Source organism: Tupaia chinensis, unplaced genomic scaffold (assembly GCF_000334495.1).
Source record: "Tupaia chinensis unplaced genomic scaffold, TupChi_1.0 Scaffold138365_1, whole genome shotgun sequence".
NCBI classification, from domain to species: domain Eukaryota; kingdom Metazoa; phylum Chordata; class Mammalia; order Scandentia; family Tupaiidae; genus Tupaia; species Tupaia belangeri.
The window spans coordinates 324,412-342,626 of record NW_006198262.1 but is presented as its reverse complement, the minus strand read 5'-3'; the positions used below and the strand labels follow the sequence as shown (position 1 = coordinate 342,626).

General features: G+C 51.3%; 1 protein-coding gene across 5 annotated transcripts; it reads left to right on the top strand.

Annotated features, from left to right (window-relative positions):
* Positions 1–332: 332 nt before the first annotated feature.
* On the top strand, positions 333–8,774 carry LOC102485974 (tumor necrosis factor receptor superfamily member 14). 5 transcript variants are annotated; one of them, XM_006161173.3, is made up of 9 exons: positions 333–354; positions 782–948; positions 1,909–2,011; positions 2,544–2,669; positions 4,517–4,672; positions 5,225–5,315; positions 6,170–6,327; positions 7,423–7,445; positions 8,190–8,774. In XM_006161173.3, exons 2-9 carry the CDS (start codon positions 880–882, stop codon positions 8,313–8,315), a joined length of 852 nt encoding a protein of 283 aa, XP_006161235.1. In that variant the 5' UTR covers positions 333–354; positions 782–879; the 3' UTR covers positions 8,316–8,774. The 5 variants fall into 5 exon arrangements, 3 of the variants coding, with proteins under 3 accessions (XP_006161235.1, XP_027621229.1, XP_006161236.1); XM_006161174.3 differs by lacking the exon at positions 333–354 and having other exon boundaries at positions 447–948; positions 8,250–8,774; XR_336382.3 differs by lacking the exon at positions 333–354 and having other exon boundaries at positions 450–948; positions 6,153–6,327; positions 8,250–8,774.
* The last annotated feature ends 9,441 nt before the right edge of the window (positions 8,775–18,215 follow it).

Genomic DNA, 18,215 nt, shown 5'->3' with positions numbered 1-18,215 from the left:
AGGTTGGGGCTGGGACAGTAGAGGGGAGGGAAGCCCAGGGTTCCCAGAGGTGTAGGTCACACAGGAGGAGAGGCCCTCCATGGAACCAAAAGGCTACTTGGCCACCTCAACCCCAGAGGGCCTTGAGAGGTCTCTGCTCCAGGCCCTGCTGGACCTGTGAGTTGGTCCTGGCAGAGCGAGGCGAGAATGTGCGTGTTGGAGCCACCGGGCCATGTCCAGCAGCTGTGGGGAACCCAGTGCACTTGAGAGGAGGCGTGGCTTATCTGAGGGGAAATTCACCCTATTTCAGTAGAAGCTGAGAAAGGATACCAAAAACCCCCAAGGGCGCCCTTCTCTGCAGCAGCTGCAGTTTCAGTGAGTACACCAGGGAGCAGCAGGGGGGGCTCTGTGGGAGTGCAGAGCAGGAGGGTCACCCCTCCCCTAGGACACAGAGGATGGGGCAGGGGTCCAAACTTGCTCAGCCAGCCCCCTGGCTACCTCTTTGGGGTGGGCCCCCTCCCCACTCTACCTTCCCCTTGGGCTCTGTCAGCTCAGCCCTTGCCTCCTGCTGAGCCCCCTGATGCCCAGTGCAGCCCCACCCAGCAAGCTATGTCCCTCCTTCTGTCCCTGTGGCACCGCCCTGGGTCCCCTCTCCTGCCTGTCCCTGGTGTTGCTCCCCCAGGCAGCAGCGGGTCTCAGAGGCTCTAACTTAGAAACTAGAGAGCACAACTGCCTGGAGCCCACAGGCTCCTCCGCTCTGCTCCTGCCGCAGTTTTGCTTTCTCTTTCTCTTTCTCTTTCAGCCGAGGACAGCAATGGCAGCAAGTCCTGGTATGGAGGTCCGTCCTGGTCGTGGGGATCCTGGGCAGGTGGCCAAGCTCTGAGCTTCCTGAGGAGGGACATGAAGCCTCCATGGAGATGGAGGCCTCCTCTCTGGAAACTGGCCCCCAAAGCTGAGGCTCTGAGGCTGGTGAGTTCCGGGATCCCTTCCCTGTCTGTGCCCTCTCTGCTCCTGCTGTTCTCAGCGACTTCTCCCTCCCTAGTTCCTTCTCTGCCGTTTCAGGCTCTCACTCTCTGGGACCTCAGCCGCAGTCGTCCAGCTCTCTCCAGCCTACCTGTTCCCCTTGTGATGGCCTCACCTGGGGTCAGAGAGACAGGCAGGAGCGTCCCAGCCCTCCCAAGTACTCCCTCCTTTCTCTCCCTCACCCACCCTCACCTGCTTCAGAGGCAGCTGCTGAGACCCTCACGGTGGAACAAGGGCATTTCCTGGGGCTAGAAAGCCTTGAGCTGAGCTGTATCTTTGGGCGGAAACCATAGAGCCGTTAGTCTATCTCCACCTGCAGCCTTGACCTGGCTGATAAATTCCATGTTTGTGTGGGGGGTGGGAGTGAACCTGGGCGTGGACAACTCCTTGGCAGTGTGCCTTTTCTGCTTGCTGGGTCCCTCCCTCACCAGCCCTCTGGCAGCCAGTCAAGTTCCAATAAGACGACTCTTCACCCCAGGACTCTGACCAACCTGTCTCCTTCCTCTGGCCTGTGAATCCACTGAGGGTTGATCCCAGTCAGACCCTGCTGGCTCTAAGGGGTCCAAAGACCCAGCACAGACTACAGAGGGCCATCAGATTGTGAGCCTACCAGGGTGCTGGTCTCCCTGGGCTGGGGTAGGGGGTCCCTTGAGAGGGCCGAGACCCAGCAGTCAGTGTCCCACATTGACAGACAGCTGGGTGGAGGCTGGAGAAGGGCCGTTCCCCACTCCATTCCAGGCTCCAAGGATCATTTCAAGTCACCTCTGAGTCTGTTCTGGACCCACCTGAGTCACCCCTCCCAGGGCACTGCCAGCCACAGAAGCTGCCGCTTCCCTTCTGCCCAGAGGGGGAGACTGAGGCCCAGGGTGGTCCAGGCTCCTCCTTCCCATGTTCTCCCTCTCCCAGGCACTGTACCTCCTCCTCCTGGGACCCCGCAGCACTGCTCTGCCCACGTGCACAGAGGAGGAGTACCCTGTGGGTGCCCAGTGCTGTCCCAAGTGCAGCCCAGGTAGGTACAGCCCTGGGAGGGGTCAGCCCTGTGGGACCCCTGCGGGCCAGCACCGTGGACCATGGGTGGACACGCCTGCTCTGCCCTATTGTTCTCTGCCTACCGTCGTGAATTTCATGAAGCCAGGTCACAGAGAGTGGATGGCTTGGGACCTGAGGGCAGAATCCCTGTAGCCTGGACTCTTCACCTGTGGGGCCCTCACAGCTACACTGACTGGGGGTGTGCCTGGGGATGCAGCCAGCCCATCATGACTGGAGGATGAGGCTCAGAGCGAGACAATGCCAGGGTAGAGCCTGGTGGTCTAAAATTGGTTTCAAGCCAACTCCGTAACCTTTACGACTCCATGCATTCTTCCAGAACTTTCTGCCTTCCCCCAAAGCAGACACACTCCTACAAGACAGCTGGGCTGATATGTCCTCTGGAGAGAATAGCTCAGGGGCCTTGGAGTTCCAGGGATAGTGTCACACCTGTTTGGGACTCCAGATGGGAGTGAAGGGTGGCTATGAAAACCTGCCAACCCTCTGGACTGCAGGTTATCACGTGAAGTACACCTGCGGGGAGCTGACAGGCACAGTATGTGTCCCCTGCCACCCAGGGACCTACACCACCCACCACAATGGCCTGAGCGAGTGTCTGCAGTGCCGAGTCTGTGAGCCAGGTAAGAGAGCTGGCCCAGGCAGCTCCACCCTCCGCCCAAGCACCTGGGGTGCCTAGCACCCCACACCCCCAAGGCCACGACTCCCCCAGGTAATTCCTTGGCTGCCTCTGGGCGAGGCCCATTCATGTCCTGGGTGTTCCCTATAGAGGCAACCTTCAAGGGAGCCTCAGACTTCTGTCCACACCTGTCTCACCCAGCAGAGTGAGTACCTCACCTGTCATTCTGTCACCCAGGCCTCCTGAGCTCTGTGCCTTCATTCTCAGCTCCTCTAACTGAGTGACCTGCTGGGTGACCTGGGCCCTCTCCCATGCCTCAGTTTCCCAGCCTATGAAGTCAGGTTGCTGGCCATGCTGGGCATCCTTCAGTGAGCGTTGAGACAAAATGCTACCCCCCTGCGGCCCTTGCTCATTTCTCCTCCTGATGTTGGAGCCCCATGTGACCCAGGGAGAGTGGTCACTTGGAATGCTAGTGCCTACTTGAGTTCAAACACAAGGAAGGGAAAAGCATATATGCGAAGCCCTGTGAGGAGAGACTGCCCCTGGAGGCCAACAGCCTCATCTCAAGCACAGTCCAGCAGGCCCCCTACGGCCCAGCACTGTCCCTGGGCCAGGCAGGTCCCCAGACACTGTCTTAGCTGTGTAGTTAGTGCTGGCCTCAACCCTGAGAAGGAAGGTGAGGTGACTACCCATTTCACACATAGGGAGACTGGAGCCTAGAGAGTCATAGTACCCCAGGTCAACGAGGGCAGACAGACACCACCCCGCCCCTGTCTCCAGAACCCCTATTCTTCTCATGATTTAAGACATACAGTTCTGGGGTGGGGTCCCCACTTCCTGGAATAGGGAGTGGGACAAAGGAACAAAGGGGCCGAGGAGAGAGGAGAGAATCTAGACTTAGAACTCAGGCTAGGTCCTCGGGCCTCTCCCTTGTCCCCGCCATCTGACAGCCCAGGCCAGAGCCCAGCTGGCCCAACACACAGTGAGGCCTCCCCATGAAGGACTAGGGCTGACTGTACAGGGAGAGGCCAGCACCTGTGCTCCTGGGAGTGTCCAGGGCAGGTGGGCTGGGGAGGGAGGACGTGGATAGAGGAGGAAGCTAGCTGTATGTTTGGAAGTTCAGTGGGTGAGGAAGGGGAGCTACCTCCTGGAGCTGCACCTATAATTCCTCTACCCCCAGCACTGCCCTGAGACAGCATCTGTGATGGGGCAGAGGGTGTGTAAAACCAGGAGAAACATGGGGCGGGGGCAGGGCCAGACCAGCTGCCGCCCCCAACCCGATGCTGAGGAGCAGGAGGCTCTCACTACTCCTGGCTCTGCCCTCGGCTGTTCTGCTTGGTACGGAAGGGAAACCCCTCTGATAGGAGAATCTCCTGCAGTGGGTGGACCTTGGGCTGGGACCTGCCTCCTGGAGCCCCTGTGGCTGACAGTGCAGTTATGAGTGTCTGTCTGGGCCATAGTGGGCACAAGGCCTCATTTCTCCATGAGGTCCAGCTCCTAGGTAAGGAGACCCTCCTGGGACCCCTCTGCCTCCCAGGAGCCCTACCTTCTGCTTCCATTTCTCCCCCTCACTGCTATCGTCCTGTTATTCCGCAGTGTCCCTTTGGGACTCAGATACTCAGTCAGGCACCTCTAGAAACAGTGTTGTGTCTGAACGGGGCTACAGCCAGGCAGGGGGCCTTGGGAGAGGCCAGAGTCAGGGCCCAGAAACTCAGACACGCTGGACCGCTCTGTCACCCAGACCTGGGCTTCCTGGTATTGTCCAACATCTGCTTGGTCCCTCCTGGGACAGGATACCTCCATGACTCCTGACAGCTCTGCAGCCTCTCAGTTTCTTCTCTTGGGTCCCAGCCATGGGCCTGGTCACCAGGAGGAACTGCTCCAGCACAGAGAACACCGTGTGCGGCTGCAGCCAAGGCCACTTCTGTGACGTACGGGATGGGGACCACTGCATCGTGTGCCGGCCCCTCACCGTCTGCCGGCCTGGCCAGAGGGTGCTGGAGAGAGGTGAGCTGGCAGGTGACGGATGTCCCCCATAGCCCAGCCCCAGGTGTAGACATCCTGGGCTCCTCAAAGTTGTCTGATGGGACAGAAACCTTGACCAGCCCCAGGCCCACCCATCATAGTCTGTCTTGGCTGTAGTAAAAAAATGGAAAGTCTACATGGGGTGGGGGAGAGAGCAGGGAGGGCTAGGAAGGAGGGGGAAGCTGGCAAGGACCTCCACTGTTGGCTCTGCCCCGACCTCGTGCCTCCCTCAGTCTGACCTCACTTAGAGTGTGAGTCCCCAGCTCCATCACCCCCTGGCCAGGACTTTCTCCACAGTATTCATCTAAGGCAATGTCCATGGAGGGGGTCCTAGACAATTAAGATCCCAGTCTCTTGGTGTCCAGGGCAGCTCTGAGCCCACAACCCCTGAGACTCCAGTCCAAGATTCCCAGCGAAGTTCAGCCACCTCCCTGCTGCAGAGCAGCAGAGCCAGAGGGACACAGAGAGACAGACCCCAGGCCCTGCTAGACATGAGAAGCTCAGTCTTCACCCACCCCTCTCTTGGATTCACAGGCACCGAGAGCCAGGACACCATGTGTCAGGACTGCCCACCAGGGACCTTCTCTCTCAACGGGACCCAGGAAGAATGCCAGCCCTGGACCAGGTGGGTGCCAGGGAGGGGCTCCTCCACACTCTCCTGGGAGGTGGTGCCCTCCCCCAGCAGAGACCCAAGGCCCCACCCCGGGTGGTACCCAGTGGCACCTACCAGCATCCAGGAGAGCCCCTTCATCCAGGGTGAAGCCTGTGTCCCAAGGTAACAGGCCGCAGTGGTCCCAGAGCAGAGTTTGGACAGATTCAAGCTTCTTAGAGATCAGGGTGGACTTTCCTGGAAGGAAGCTGGAGGGGCACTGTTTTGCTACTTTCCTGTCCCCTATGGTTCTGGGGTGCTTCTGGGTAGTGAGGTGGTGATGGGGGCTCCCTGCTCTTCTAGAGGTGGGGAGACTGTCAAGGAAGGCTGTCAAACTAAGGACAGGGCTCTTTCTGCAGCATGACCCCTTCCCAAGTAGGCTTAGACCCCAGAACTCACGTAGGCTCTGGAGTCTATGGGAGGAGTACTGGGTGGGCCAGGTGTGGCTGTCCAGGGAGGGGTACAGGCCTCTCCCCTCTTCTGCCCCCTTGTCCTCTGTCTCCAGCACTGGCCCCTGTGTCACCAGCTCTAGCTGTCACTGTCTCCACCTCAATGCCAGCTCTCCCCCACTCTGCTCTGGCCTCTGGCCTCTGGCCTCCTGGCCACCTTTACTCTCTTCTCCTCTCTCTCTTTTGTTATCTTGTTCTTTGTCTTTCTCTCCTCTGTCCTTCCTCTCTTCATCCACCATAGTGGAGCCTGAAAAAGTTGGATATACCTGAAGTCAACTCTCCAAGCTGCTGACTAAGCATCTCCCTGGGCTCTCATAAACTGGGGACCGACCCTGAGTCTTGGAGTCTGCCTGCTGCCTTTAAGCTCCCAGCTCCTACCAGGTGTGATGGTGCTCTTGAGACAGAAGCAAAACCTGGGACCAGCAGCACAGATGTCACCTGCTCTGACAGAAGTCCGTTCCTTTCTTTCATCATCGTCATTCCCATTGTTTTCATACTTCGCATAGTCTGTTTACACTGGAAACGAAGAAGGTCACCAGGTAAGCAGTGATGTCCAGTCCTGTGAGGGCTCAAGTCTAGAGCGTTCGCATCTCAGCCACCTTCTGCAGCTCTGGAGTGGGCCTGAGGAGCATTTTCTCTGTCTTGGGTAGCTGTGCTGGTCAGGGGAGGCAGGCTTCCTGCCCTTCCTGAGTCTAGATGCCATGTGGTCTTGGAGGGAGAAGGTGACCCCCTGACGAAAATGTTCTCTGCCACCCCTGCCTACTACTCACTGGCAAGAACCCTGAGCTCCTGTCAGCCTCTAGGGGCTGTGGGGGACCCAAAATCGCCTGTGCTCAGCTGAGAGAGGCTCCATGCTGGAAGATCTGCAGCCCCTCATTATGGACAAGCCTGTGTCCTCACCAAGATTTAGGGCCATTCATTCATTCCCTAGTCCATTTCTCTGCCCCTCCTCTGGGCAAGCCCTACCTGGGCACTATTGTCCTGCTGTGTCCTCAGCTCTGGCTTTGGGGAGCCCTGTGCCTGCCCTTTTAGGGAGCAGGCACTAAGCAAAGAAATTCAAAGGGAGAAGTAAGCTACCTCCTTGGACCTGGTGATAGCAGATCCACATGTGTCCTCACACCTGGGTCCTTGAAGTGCAGGGAGGTCTCAGGGTCTCAGGGTCTGAGACTCAAGCAGGAAGGAAGTGACTAAATACCCCTTCTCCCCCAACTCTGGGGTGCCTGCTTCCTGAGTGGTGGGTGGGGGTCTTTGCTCTGCCAAATGTTCTCTTTCCATTGATGACAGAGTTAGGTATGAGTGGGCTTTACCTGGAGGGGAGCTTGAGGGGAACTATTTTGCTCCATTCCTGTCCCTTATGGTTCTGGGGTATTTCTGGGTGGCATGGTGGTAGTGGGGCTCCCTGGCAGCTCAGGAGGTGGGCGGGGGGGGTCCCCTGATCTTCTCCCATATCCTGTCTCTGAAGTGTTAGTCTTGACAAGGTGCCCCATTTATAAAGGGTCTTGCCTTTTCTCAGAAAGAGTCCATCTCCTGGGGGAGGTCACACAGTAGGAAGTCCAGAATGTGGGTTCTACCCCTACCTGGCTGTGTCCCCTGGTCAGAGGCTTGGCCCTGACATGTGTGCCTTTGTATTGCAGGTGACGTGGAAGCCTCTTTCCAGGTATTATTTTTCACCTGCCTTTGCCTGCCCACCGTGTTGCTGGGTTAGATGGGGGCTGGCCTCTTAGTTCTTTGAGTATCCAGAGTCTTACACTAAGGCCATGCAGCCTCTAGAGGAGAAGACATAATTCCTCAAATTAAAAGCAGCAAAAGATGGGGTCAGCAGGTGGCTAAGGCACTGGAGTCCCACGTGGCCTACCACTGTTCGTCTCCTGGACACAGAAGCTTAAAATTCATGCCAGGCACATGTGCATGCATGCCCAAAATCCTGAGAGGATAATGAAGGAGAAGGGGTTGAGGCATTGGCCATCTCCCCCCTGGGGGGTGGGGGGGTGATGTCTCACTTTCTCTCTTTCTCTGTCTGTCTCTGTGTCTCTGGTGAGCACATGTACACTATAGCAAAAATCTCTCAAAAATAAATAAATAAATAAATAAAAATTAAAACAGCAGAAGAGGGGCCAGACAGCATAACAGCAGTAGACTGTAACGACCTGTGAGGCAATCCCCCTTGGGAAGGTTCCTGGTTCAAGTCTGGAGATCTCCCCAAGCACCCTGGCACATGCTTGGCCCTGGCTTAGCCTAGGGTGGATTGCTGTGTCAAGCACCTGTTGAGAGTGCTGTCTCCTTGCTTGTGGGAGAAATAGATAAATAAACTAGAAAAAAGGGAAATAAACGAAGAAAATGATGCTGAGAAACACGAGGCTCCTCCTGAAGGCAGGATCTTCATGCTGAATTTATCTATCAGGGAGAAACACGAGATGCAAAATGCGAAGCCACAGTGACTCAGCCCCTGCAACCCCTGCAGGATGTCACCACAGTGGCTGTGGAAGAGACAGCACCTGCGATCCCAAGGAGGGACCCTAACCGCTGATCAACAGGCTCTGGGACCAGACTTCTGGGGCATCTCAGGCAATGCCTCCTGAAAGCTGCCTCCACCTGGGGGCCTGGGCAGCTTGGTGGGACCTGTGCTGAGCTGGCTTCAGCTCCCACCAGCAGAGGAAGAGATGGGAGTCACTCTCATGGGCTGGTGAGAAGCCACTTGAAATCCTCATCAGGCAAATGGGGGCCCAGAAGGGTCCCCTCTGCCCAGGAACCCAGCCTTGTGGGGAGAAGTGACAGCTCTTCTTGGCTCCAGGACTCCTGCTTCCTAGCCCTCCCAGCAAGCCCAGAATGGCCCTGGCACAACCCAGCTCTCCGTCTTTGCTGAATCCTTGTGAACTCAGCTTGCTTATCTGGAGGATGGGCCTGTGGGCACTACCTCAGGGGCTATGACTGGACAGGCTGAGCCTTGAAAGTGACAATAAATTTTGTACTAATTCTCTAAGTTGGATTTGCATTCTGCTTCTTTTTCATATCTGTCATGAAAAAATATATTTTGACAAGATCCTTTGAGGTAAGGTCTAAAATATCCTATTTCTTATCAAACTTCTCTCAATTGATGCTTTTTTCCTGAATTCCTGTTGCTATACTGGCTCTAAACAGAGAGGCTTTACTTGTGTCGTTTTTCTACCTTAGCAGGGATTCCATGGTAAGCTCTAACTTTCCTCTTTCCGCCATTGACTGGATGATGAGTGTGCTTATGCACGGCCACCATGATAATGTCATGGTTTCTTACTTTGCTCACCGGTTCTAGTCCATTTTCGCATCAGTATTCTTGCTTGAAGACTGAGTGCTATGTGAACAGTGATGCTGTCAATCTAGAAAAGAGGTAAACTGCGACGAAACATATAAAGCAAAAAGGAATTTATTTGGGTTAAGGTCGAAGAATGCAGCTGGTTTACAGCCTGGGTGAATATCTTGAGGTAGCCCAGAAAATGCTCACTGAGTTTTATAATCCTCAGGGGTTTTTTGTTTGTTTGTTTGTTTGTTTGTTTGTTTTAAATTATTTTATTCGTTCATTTATTATTTTTTTTTTCACATTAGTTTTGCCAGAGAAAGAGAGAGTGAGAGCAAGCTGCTAGGTTCGGGACTCGAACCGTGGTCAGCCATGTGGGAATTCCAGCGCCTTAACCACCACGCCAACTGCTAGCCCAATCCTCAGGTTTAAAAGACAAAAAAAGGACTTCTGAGCAGCCCCTTTCAAGGATTAGGACAACTGAAGGTTTTCTGCCCAGACTTCACTCTCCTGACCCCCATATCTAGCTAGGAAAAATATATGTAATCTGGGGCTGACAGATGGCGTGGTGGTTAAGGGTACTGGACTCCTATATGGCCGACTGTGGTTCGAGTCCCAGACCTGGCAATTTTTTTCCATTTATTTACTTATTTTTACAGTTTTCCACAAATACTTTACATATCAAAAAATGTTTGCTCATACTCCATAGTTCCTGATAGTTAATAAACAAATTTCAAAATTTCAAAACACTGAATTTTAAAGATAATGTTCAAGGAAACAGCAGTTGGCACAATGGCTATGTCGCTGGACTCCCATGTAGTTGACCACAGTTCGAATCTGGTGGCTGAAACTCACACCAGGTGCATGTCCATGCATGTGTGCCCAAGATCCCTAGAAGAGAATGGAGGAGAAGGGATTTCAGCATGGCCATCCCCCCTGGGAGGTAATTTCTCGCTTCCTATCTCTCTGTCTCTCTCTGTCTTTCTGGCGAGCACACATGTCCTATAGCAAAAATCCTTAAAAAAAAAAAGATAATGTTCAAAATATTTCTTATAATTTTGTTTATATACTGTCTCTATAACAACAGAGACAGTATGGTTTTAAATATTTTTGAGAAAATATTTACATGTCAACTACTCAAATTGTTGAAAAGCAAATGCCCAGCACCTGAGTCACACATAAACTTTCACAATTCAGCCCTGCCTACCAAGTATTCTGTGATACACCATCTGCTAGCAAAGATCAGTCTCTTTTTCTTCCTTCAAAGTCTTTCTCAAGATAATCCTCTGGTGTGGTTGCTCTTTTGCAATCTCTACTGGTTACAATGCTGGGCTGGAAAAGTCCAGGTTATTTTATGTTATAAACTCTTTCATGTATCTTCTCTAATCCTCTCTGCCAGGCAGAACTATTTATGGTGCCAGGCCATCTTTCTAAGAGCGTCTGTTGGCTTACATGAGACCCACCTTAGTTCCATAGTTTTCTGATTAATCTTCAGGTATAACATTCCAGTCAAAGCCCTGTCCAATAATGAGTATTTCCGATTTCTGATTCAATACAACAAGCATTTTTGAAATTATGCAAATAACCCTTCTGCCACAAAGTAAGAATATTCTCAAATATTTTGCAATTCCAAAGGGGTCAGGAAGGAAGAAGGGTTTATGTTTCCATTTAAAAAAACAAACAAGAAAAATATTTTAACAAATTGCTGAACCTATCAATGCAAAAGAAAGTAAAATGCTTAAATTGGGAAAACAAAGCATAGTTTAAAAAAAATCAGTAATGTTTTACTCAAAAGTCATAAAATTCTATTTCATCAGTTCAGTCTTATGTTTAAACTCTCTTCTGTTGCATATGCAGTGTTACTGTGGTCCAATCTTTCCATTTAAATCCTGGAAGTTAATATTCAACGTTATTATTGATATATCTTGTCCCTATGGACCTGGCAATTTGCCTTCTCACTTTCCCTCTCTCTCTCTCCTTCTCTCTCTCTCTCTCTCTCTCTCTCCACTCTCTCCATCCCTCTCTGATCAAATTAAAATAAATTAATAAATAAAATATATATTAAATAAAATATATATTTTTAAATTTAAGTATAATCCATGAGATGATCAGAAACCACCACAGAGGCACAACAAATATGAGAAGCCAAGAAAATGTCTCTCCCACAAGGGAAAATAGCTCCTCATCCTCTGACAACACAAGGGAACTCATGGATATGTCAGATAAAGAATTTAGAATACTCATAGTGACAAAGCTAACAAAGATGCAAAAGAAAAGAAACAATGAACTCCAGAAGATACAGGAGAAAAGAGAGGAGCTCCAGGAGGTGAGGGAGTTCTTTCAGGATCTGAAAGGGGATATACACACCATAAAAAATAATCAAACAGAATTGTAAGCGATGAAGGCTGTAATGCAGGAAATCAAAACCTCCCTTGAAAGTATTAGAATCAGACTAGATCATAAAAAATCAAATCTCAGCTGTAGAAGACAGAACCTCTGACCTAGAAAAATTCAACAAAAATACTGAGAAAATAACCCTCCCCAAATGAGAATAATATATGAGTAATGCTATATACTATTACCCAAACATCTGGATAATTAGTGAAGGTGAAGAAAATAATAAGGGCATTGATCATCTATCCCATGAAATACTGGAAGAAAACCTTCAAAACCTAGAGAGACATTCAAATATCCAAACCCAAGAAGTGCAAAGGCCCCCACATAGAATCAACTCAAGAAGATCTTCTCCGAGACACATTCACAACCAGATTGACCAAAACCACAGACAGAGACAATATATTGAAATTGACAAGAAACGTCAAGATACTTTCAAAGGATATCCCATCAGGCTAACATTGGACCTCTCATTGGAAGCAATGCAACCAAGGAAAGAATGGGAAAACATATTTAAAGTGTTAAGTGAAAAGCAATTTCTACCAAGAATACTATACTCGGCAAGATTATCCTTCATATGGGAAGAAAAGACAAAAACATTCTCAGAGAAACAAAACCTGAAAGAATTTACCAACACCAGACCAGCTCTCCAAGAAGTGCTGAAGGGAGTGCTATACCAGGAAAACTAAAGTTGGACACACAGAAATAAGAGAACAAAAAGCATCCAAAAGAATGGCCAACTTAATAGTCGGGACAGGTCTGGAAAGATCAATAGTAACTTTGAATGTTAACTTCCAGAACTTAAACGGAAAGATCAGACCACAGTACCACTGCAAATTCAATAGAGGAGAGTTAATTAGAGGAGATTGAACTGGTGAAATAGCATTTTACCACTTTTGACTAAAACTTTGCTGATTTTCTTCTATGCTGTGTTGTCCAGATTTAAGGATTTTGTCTTCTCTTAAACTGTTGATAGGTGCATCTGATACTTACTGTTTGAACTGGGTCCTAACCTTTTTCCTGGCTTTAAGTCTTAAGCAAATTTATCTTAACATTTTTTAATTTTGACCTGCTAAAACTAGAACTGTTTTTCTTGAAATTGAAAAATGCATTAAAAATACCTATTTAATGACTGCAATAAGCTATATAGCCCTAGCTAGGTGCTACTTTATAGTACACCCATCCTACCCATTGAGGTTTATGCCTAAAGTCAGACATGTGTTTGTGGATATGTATATATCAGCTGCACTTGCTATCGAAAGTATTTAGATTAATTAAGATCTTTAGTGAATCTTTAATGAAAAAAAAAAAAAAAAGCCATGGAAAGCAATTGTGGGTACCAGAGACAGTATGGGAGGAGAGTGGGAGAGGGCAGACGGAATCAAGGGGAAAAAAATAAAAGCAAATTATATAAGAAATAAGAAACAGCAAATCATTTGTTGATGATAACACTTAGGGTGCTGTGCTGGATTGAGCCAATGTACAATGTATTCTGGATGGAAAATCTCACTCTGTATACTGTAATGATGTACAATAAATAAATGTAAATAAATTTACATAAAAATAAAAATAAATACAGGGCATAAAACGTAAGTGGGAAGGGAGAAGGAAGAGGGAGTTACTCTAGTTGTTTTGAGACAAGTATCCTTGGCTACCAGGATCATCGAGAGTGGCGTCAGTCCACAGTGAGACTGGTAGTCTCTGGCCCAATGTCCTTGCAGTAGTCCTGTGTCAGGTTGCAGTGGTCTTTGTGCAAGGTCTGGGCTGAAACTCGTATTATTGGGCCTGCTACCATGAGAAAACACCTTCTCCATGGCCTTCCTCACTCTATTTAGTTGGGGGTTAGCAAAAGTTGACACAAATGACTCCATTTTGATGCCAGAAACTTTAACAATGGTAATTCTACCATTTTTCTACCTTCGTTGCTAGTTGTTCCACCCAAAGGGTGCGCTTTCCCTTTCCCCGTACTTACTGACGTATTGACTGCCATCACGATGACTCTATGGTTTCTTGTTCGCTTATGGAGCTCTAATCCTTACTGTCATGACTTATTATCCATGACTTTTTTCGGGTGGCCATCCTTTCCAACAGGTTCCTGGGTTCTTTTGACCTTTTCCCATCATGAGAACTTTCTTCTTTTCTGGCTCAAAAGAGTACTACAGGCTCATCCTATTCCTTCTCTGCTCCCATCCTGGAATCAGACATTTTTCCAAAGAAGCTTGGCTTCTTTTAGGGAAGCTATATTCAGGATCCCATCTTGGGAGACTAGGAGTGCATCTCATGACGGGGGTGTCATTGCTTCTAGGAGTTTCCTGTGGCAGAGTGGGAAAATACATGCCTGCACATCATTATCATCATTAAAATGATAGACATAGACCATGTTTATAGATGCATGATTGAGATCTGAGCTTGCCTTCTCACTCATTTACTCACTGCTAGAAGACACAGGAAGTCATCTCAGGACGGCTGCCACTGTGAAATTGTTGCCAAGCACATAGGGCCCAATATTTCCTAGCAGCTCCCTGTTTTTGTTTTGTTTTGTTTCCTTTAGATTTAGGTTTGTAGTGCAAATACTGTGGAAAGCCCTGTGAGTTAGTTTTTACTTCATCCTGGTCTTTCTCAGTGTGCTTGGTTTATTCATTTGAAATAGGAGTTGATATGTGATTTGTGTTTGAGTCTGTTTTATAACTGGCCTCCATCCTTGCTGACTGTATCCATCTGCACAGCTGCCTGCCATCTGTCTTAGGTGTCTTTTACATAATCGGTCTACCTATTTCTGCTTAATCATGGAATACTAACAAGAGCTTCCATGTTTTGTTTGGTTTTGTTTTTTGAGAGGTTTTTACTACAGGGCACATGCACTCACCAGAAAGACAGAGAGCGACAGAGAGACAGAAAGTGAGAAATCATCCCCCAGGGGGGATGGCCACACCACAATCCCTTCTCCTCCTCTCTCCTCTCGGGATGTTGAGCACGCATGCACACGCGCCCGGCGTGAGTTTTAAACCACTGGGTCCAGGACGCGAACCGCGGTTGACTACATGGGAGTCCAGCGACATAGCCATTACGCTAACTGCTGGCCCCTCAAGAGCTTCCATGTTAATGGAAGTGGTCCAGTTTTTCCAATTAATAGGCAGAGATTGGCAGACTATAGAACTACACGCTGTTTACAAGAAATCCACCCTAAATAAGCCAATCGTCTCATTCTCTGGTGTTTACAGGAGCCCCACCACAGTGGCACTACACGTACTCTTCATGCATTCTCACAGGTCCCAACCAGGCAGAGGGCGTACGGGTAGGCAAGTCTCAGTGGGTTTAAAAGCATTGCAGTGTGTGGAGTAGAGGCTCTGCAGACAGCCCCACAGCCCCCAGGCGCTCATGGGCACTGAGGCTGCAGGAAGGGCTCTGGTGGGTATCGCCCCTGACTTGCCCACTGGAGAGTTCCACAGGTCTCCAGATCCAGTCTTCCTGAGGGCCACCCCGACCTGGGCTCCATGAGAGGTGGTCTGAGAGTCTGCCAGGAGCTCCGCCTGGCAGTAATCAGCAGGCCAGGACAGGGTGCCAGTTGGACGCATTCATTTTATTTAGACATTTGGACATCGGGCCCTTAATCTCCTCGGGTACGCTGTCCTCCCTGGACCAGCCAATTATAGGGGGGAAACACGTAGCAGCCCGTACTGTGTACACACGCCTTTTCCTCCACTGTGCTCGTACACCCTGGAGCACTATCCCCCCCCAATCAGCACAGGGCCCACATGCACGTGAGACAGGCCCTGCACCCCAGAGCCCTCTGATGTGATTTGAACTGGCCAATCCCAGCCCTGCTCACCAGTTCACCTTGGCTTTCTCATGAAAAGCACTATGAAGGCTCTGACCCATGACCCCTCTGCCTCCTGGGAACCCATCTGCTTCCCCATGGGTCCTTTATGGTACGAACTGCTCCTTCTGCAAACTGTGAGCAATAAACCATTCAGTGGGTTGTTTAATTCTCTTCAGTGGTTGTCTGCTGGCCTCCCCACACCTGAAGAATCACAAAGCCTGCATTGTAGAATGAGGCCGCCAGATGGAAAAAGACTTTGTCTCTGAGGTGGTTGTAGAGACCACTAAGGAATGGGCCTGGGTGAGGGCAGCCCCAGGTGAGGACGCAGCTCAGTGGTGCTGGCTTTGGCCTCCTCCCTTGAGTACCTGCTCCATAGGTCGAGTTGGGAGCAGCCTTACCAGGGTACTGGATATGGGCTGGCGAGGCCCCCACAGCATCACTTCCTGTCCCAACACTCAGGCAGGCACCTCACCCTCTGCCCACCGGGTCTTCAGCCACAAGGGCTCGGGCCTGCTCACTGTGTCCTCCCAGCTGTGCTGGCCGTCTCATGCGGGCTGTCACAACCGGGCCAGAGACTTCTGAGGGACTCCCTGGGACCACCTGGGTGCCAACAAGGTGCATCCCTCCCTGCTCAGGTGGAGACGCCCCTCCCCCACCTGCTGGTCTCCTGGCAGAGTCTTCTACCAAAGAGGAGCCAGTATCCTCACAGTGCTGGTATCTAACTGCATTGCTCACAGAAAGACCCAAGTCTGGGTGATTTACAAAGAAATAAGAGGTTTATTGCAAAAGTCACAATTCTGGAAATTAGGAAATCCAAAGGCATCAGAACATGGCGGAGGCAGAAGTCTGAGCAGAGCAGGTCATGGTCTATAACCACAAGCTGCCACCCCTCTCTCTGCTCCTGTGCCCGCCATTACCCGATCACTGGGCCCTGCCCTAACAAGGTTATCATGTCTAAAACCCCAACCCACACTGGGACAGCAAAACGGAGCTAAGTTTTCACTAAACACCTTTACAGTACGATCAAGGCCCAACACATGGGTTTTGGGGGACATCCAAATTCCAAACCATGAACCTTGTGGGAGAAGCCACTCCCACACCGTCGCAGTTTCCCTCCAGCACTGGGGACCGTCCCTGCCATGGAATAGGCCGAGGAGGGTGGTCGAAGGGAGAGACAGGGAAGTTTGGGGCCCCCAAAGAGAGAGAGCACACTCAGGCTGGGGAGCGGGCCGCAAGGAGAGGGACGAGCAGGGCTCAGCCCAGTGACTGCATGAGCACTGAGGGCAGGGGCAGCAGTGGGTCAGCAGTGTCCCCATGGTACAACCTGACAAGCGCTGCTGGAGTGATTCGACCTCAGACCTGTCCATCTTCTCAAGAAATTCAGCTTCAGAGACAGGACCCACAGGTCAGCGAGCACCCCGATCTCTACCCTCACTCAGCTCCGGGGAGGGGTTGCTGGCAAGAGGCAAGAGCTGCTCCCTCCTGGACCAGGGTTCTGGGTGACCGGGCTGGGCCCGCCCGATACCCACTAGCTGCCTGGCCAAGGGGAAGGATGCCCAGAGGAGACAGAGGCTGTATAGGAATCAGTAGTGAGAAGAGGTGGGGTGTGGAGGGGCAGGGGTGGGGCTGGGAGATTGGCAGCTCACCTCTGCAGTCCCGCCAGTGGAATTTCCACCTGATTCAGGCACTAACATCAACATGTGAAAGTCTGATGTGAAAGAGGCCATCGACCTCATCTTAAGTGTCTGCCTGGAACATTCTCCACATGGACGGGGGGAACACGGCGCAGATATAAGCCCAGCCCAGAGGATCACTTCAAATGTGACACCCATTTAATGACACATCCGTGGCCCGGCCAGTCTAGCCCCAGCCCCAAGCTTTGCCCATCCTCCAGATGAGCAAGCCGAGGCTCACAAAGACTCAGGTAGGGCACAGAGTTGGGGCTGTGCCAGAGCCATCCCGGCTTGCTGAGGGCTGGGGGGCAGGACTCCTGGAAACAAGAGGGGCTGTCAGTGTTCCCCATGGAGCTGGGTCCCTGGAGGTAGCCTGACCAGACTCAGCGGAGAGGGCAGAACTCTCGGCCCTCATTTGCCTGGTAGGGATCACAGGTGGCATCTTGCTGTCCACAAGGCAGCATCCTCGTCTCTCCCTCACCTGGTAGAGTCTGAAGCCAGCCCAGGGCAGCTCCCACCAACCCGCCCAGGCTCCCATGGTCTGGCCAGGAGGAGGCAGCTTTCAGAAGGCGTCAGCTAAGATGCCTCAGAAATCTGTCCTGGAGCCCATTGATTGGCAGTTGGGGTCCCTCCCTGTGGACACAGGTGCTGTCTTCTCCACAGTCATCGTGGTGACATCCGACAGGGCCTGCAGGGTCTCAATGACCGTGGCCTCACCTCCGCATCCTGTCTTTTCTTCAGCTGGGTAAATTTGGCAGGAAGACGCCGCCTTCTATGGCTTCTGCTCCATAGTCCTCAAGCCTCTCTGGGCCATTTTGCTGTTTAATTTGAGGAGTTCTGTCCTCCTCTCCAGAGCGAGCATGGCTGTAGACTGAGGACTCAGGACCCTCAAAGAACTGGGAACCTCCCGCACCACCCAGTAGCACGGGCTCAGGTGAGGCGAGTGGCAGATGAGCAGGATGACCTGGAGACAGAATGTCACCTTGGAGCTTTCCTTGTCACAGACAGAACTCACAGGTCAGGGAGGGGCCTGAGCCACTGATCAGGGGACACAGGTCCATGGCCATGCTGGGGTGACTCCACACTCTGGGCTTCCTGTTGGACCTCCTCTCCCAGCTTTCTTGCTTAGTGCCTGCTCTCCCACGGACTATGCCAGCTCCAAGCCAGAGTGGGGTTAGACATCAGGGACACCAAGGACAGTGCAGGGCAGAGAAGTGGATGAGGACATGAACGAATGAGTGACCCTCAGTCTTCTCAGGGGGACACAGG

Coding starts and splice junctions, on each gene's coding strand:
- LOC102485974 (XM_006161173.3), top strand. CDS start 880: ATGAAGCCTCCATGGAGATGGAGGCCTCCTCTCTGGAAACTGGCCCCC. Junction 949..1,908: donor AAGCTGAGGCTCTGAGGCTG/GTGAGTTCCGGG, acceptor TCCCTCTCCCAG/GCACTGTACCTCCTCCTCCT. Junction 6,328..7,422: donor GAAACGAAGAAGGTCACCAG/GTAAGCAGTGAT, acceptor TTTGTATTGCAG/GTGACGTGGAAGCCTCTTTC.